Raw genomic sequence first — 1,662 nt, forward strand, 5'->3', positions numbered from 1 at the left:
CTTTCTTCTCCTCCTCCTCCTCCTACACTTAGCCCTAATTATATCATATATCCTTTTCCCATATGGAAACTGTAAAATATATATATATATATATACACACACACACACACACAAAAGTTAAATAAAGTTGGAAACCCCCTTTTGTCCCCTAAATATTCCACTTCCTTTAGTGCATACTTTCCCCTAAAAAAAAAAAGAAAAAAAACCCTAATTTGAGAAGCAAGGTGTTTTGAACTCCACTTGTACATGAAAATATGGCATTTCATTTGTTTAAGTGGATTATAATGGGTGGTGCTCATCAGCTGTTATTATAGTAAGGACTAAAGTTACCCCAAAAGGAGTAGCCGATCATGTTTTCTTCCACCAACAATCTCCACCTTTTCCCTCTTCAACACTACTTCGTCCCTTCTTCTTCTTCCTCCTCCTCTTACCACCAGGTTGTTCCTCCTCCTCCGGGGCCGGCGGTGGCGTCTCCTGCGAACAACGTGTTCGTCCCGCAAGATCTGCAAAACCCATTTGTTGGAGTGGGTGAAGAAGGAAGGATGAAGAATGAGCAAGAAGGGCAGTGTTATTCTTCTGGTGTGAACAAAAAGAGCAGAATGAAGAAAGATCGGCATAGCAAGATTTACACAGCTCAGGGTTTGAGAGACAGGAGAGTTAGATTATCCATTGAGATTTCTAGAAAGTTCTTTGATCTTCAAGACATGTTGGGTTATGACAAAGCTAGCAAAACCCTAGACTGGCTGCTCACCAACTCAAGAAAAGCCATTAAAGAGTTGACAAACAACAACAACAACAACTTGTATAACTTTGATTCTGAATTTGAGGCTCACAAATCAACATTGCCTAAATGTTCTAACAAAAATGTTGCATTCCATCATGTTTTGGCCAAGGAATCTAGGGCAAAGGCAAGAGCAAGAGCTAGGGAAAGAACAAAGGAGAAAATCATGAGTAAATCCCAACAACCTTTACCTGAGATTTTCAGCCACCAATTCCGCTCTCCTCCTCCTCCGCCTCCGCCTGCTTCGTCGTCGTCTTCTTCCATACCCGTCGTTCAAAAAGCTGCCGCGACCTCGTTGGATCAAGAAAACAACATCATAGGAATCATGTGGAAGCCATCTCCTATGATCACAAAAGGAGATATTTATTACAATAATTGCAACAATTTCTATTTTCCTTCCAATCTGCCTCCCAATTGGGACATCAATGTTGACTCTTTTGCCAGACCACAATCTGGGTTTTGCTCCATTGCCAACATGGATTCTCTCCCAGGTTTTTTTTTTTTTTTTTTTTTTTTTTTTTTTAATTTAAATTTAAATTTAATTTTTGAAGAACATATAGATCATTGTTGAGGTGCAATTTGCAGAATTTCAAGTGTGTGCGAAGCCATGGGATAGCTGCAGCAACAACCAACACCTGCACTAACACTTACATATCAATGGTGCTCTGCGGATTTAATCCCTCTTTTTATATGTAAGTTCTAGTGATTATCAGTTCAATCAGCTCTTTAATCCCATTTTTCTACATTTATTTCTAATTTCATGTTAACAAAATATATAAAATGAGTAATTAACTCGAATAAGCTAATAGAATTAATAAATAGAATTGAAAAATTAAGTGCTTAAAGTTATTTGTTTCGGGAGATCTCTTCCTCAAGTGGTT

The 1,662-nt window shown here is 38.3% G+C and overlaps 1 protein-coding gene across 1 annotated transcript; it reads left to right on the forward strand.

Annotated features, from left to right (window-relative positions):
- Positions 1-350: 350 nt before the first annotated feature.
- LOC111460867 (transcription factor DICHOTOMA-like) lies at positions 351-1,425 on the forward strand. The gene is made up of 2 exons (XM_023104210.1): positions 351-1,272; positions 1,367-1,425. The coding sequence occupies exons 1-2, from the start codon at positions 351-353 to the stop codon at positions 1,423-1,425; spliced, it is 981 nt and encodes a 326-aa protein (XP_022959978.1).
- The last annotated feature ends 237 nt before the right edge of the window (positions 1,426-1,662 follow it).

This window comes from Cucurbita moschata, unplaced genomic scaffold (assembly GCF_002738365.1).
Source record: "Cucurbita moschata cultivar Rifu unplaced genomic scaffold, Cmos_1.0 Cmo_Scf00002, whole genome shotgun sequence".
Taxonomy (NCBI): Eukaryota; Viridiplantae; Streptophyta; class Magnoliopsida; order Cucurbitales; family Cucurbitaceae; genus Cucurbita; species Cucurbita moschata.

Coding starts and splice junctions, on each gene's coding strand:
- LOC111460867 (XM_023104210.1), top strand. CDS start 351: ATGTTTTCTTCCACCAACAATCTCCACCTTTTCCCTCTTCAACACTAC. Junction 1,273..1,366: donor CAACATGGATTCTCTCCCAG/GTTTTTTTTTTT, acceptor TGCAATTTGCAG/AATTTCAAGTGTGTGCGAAG.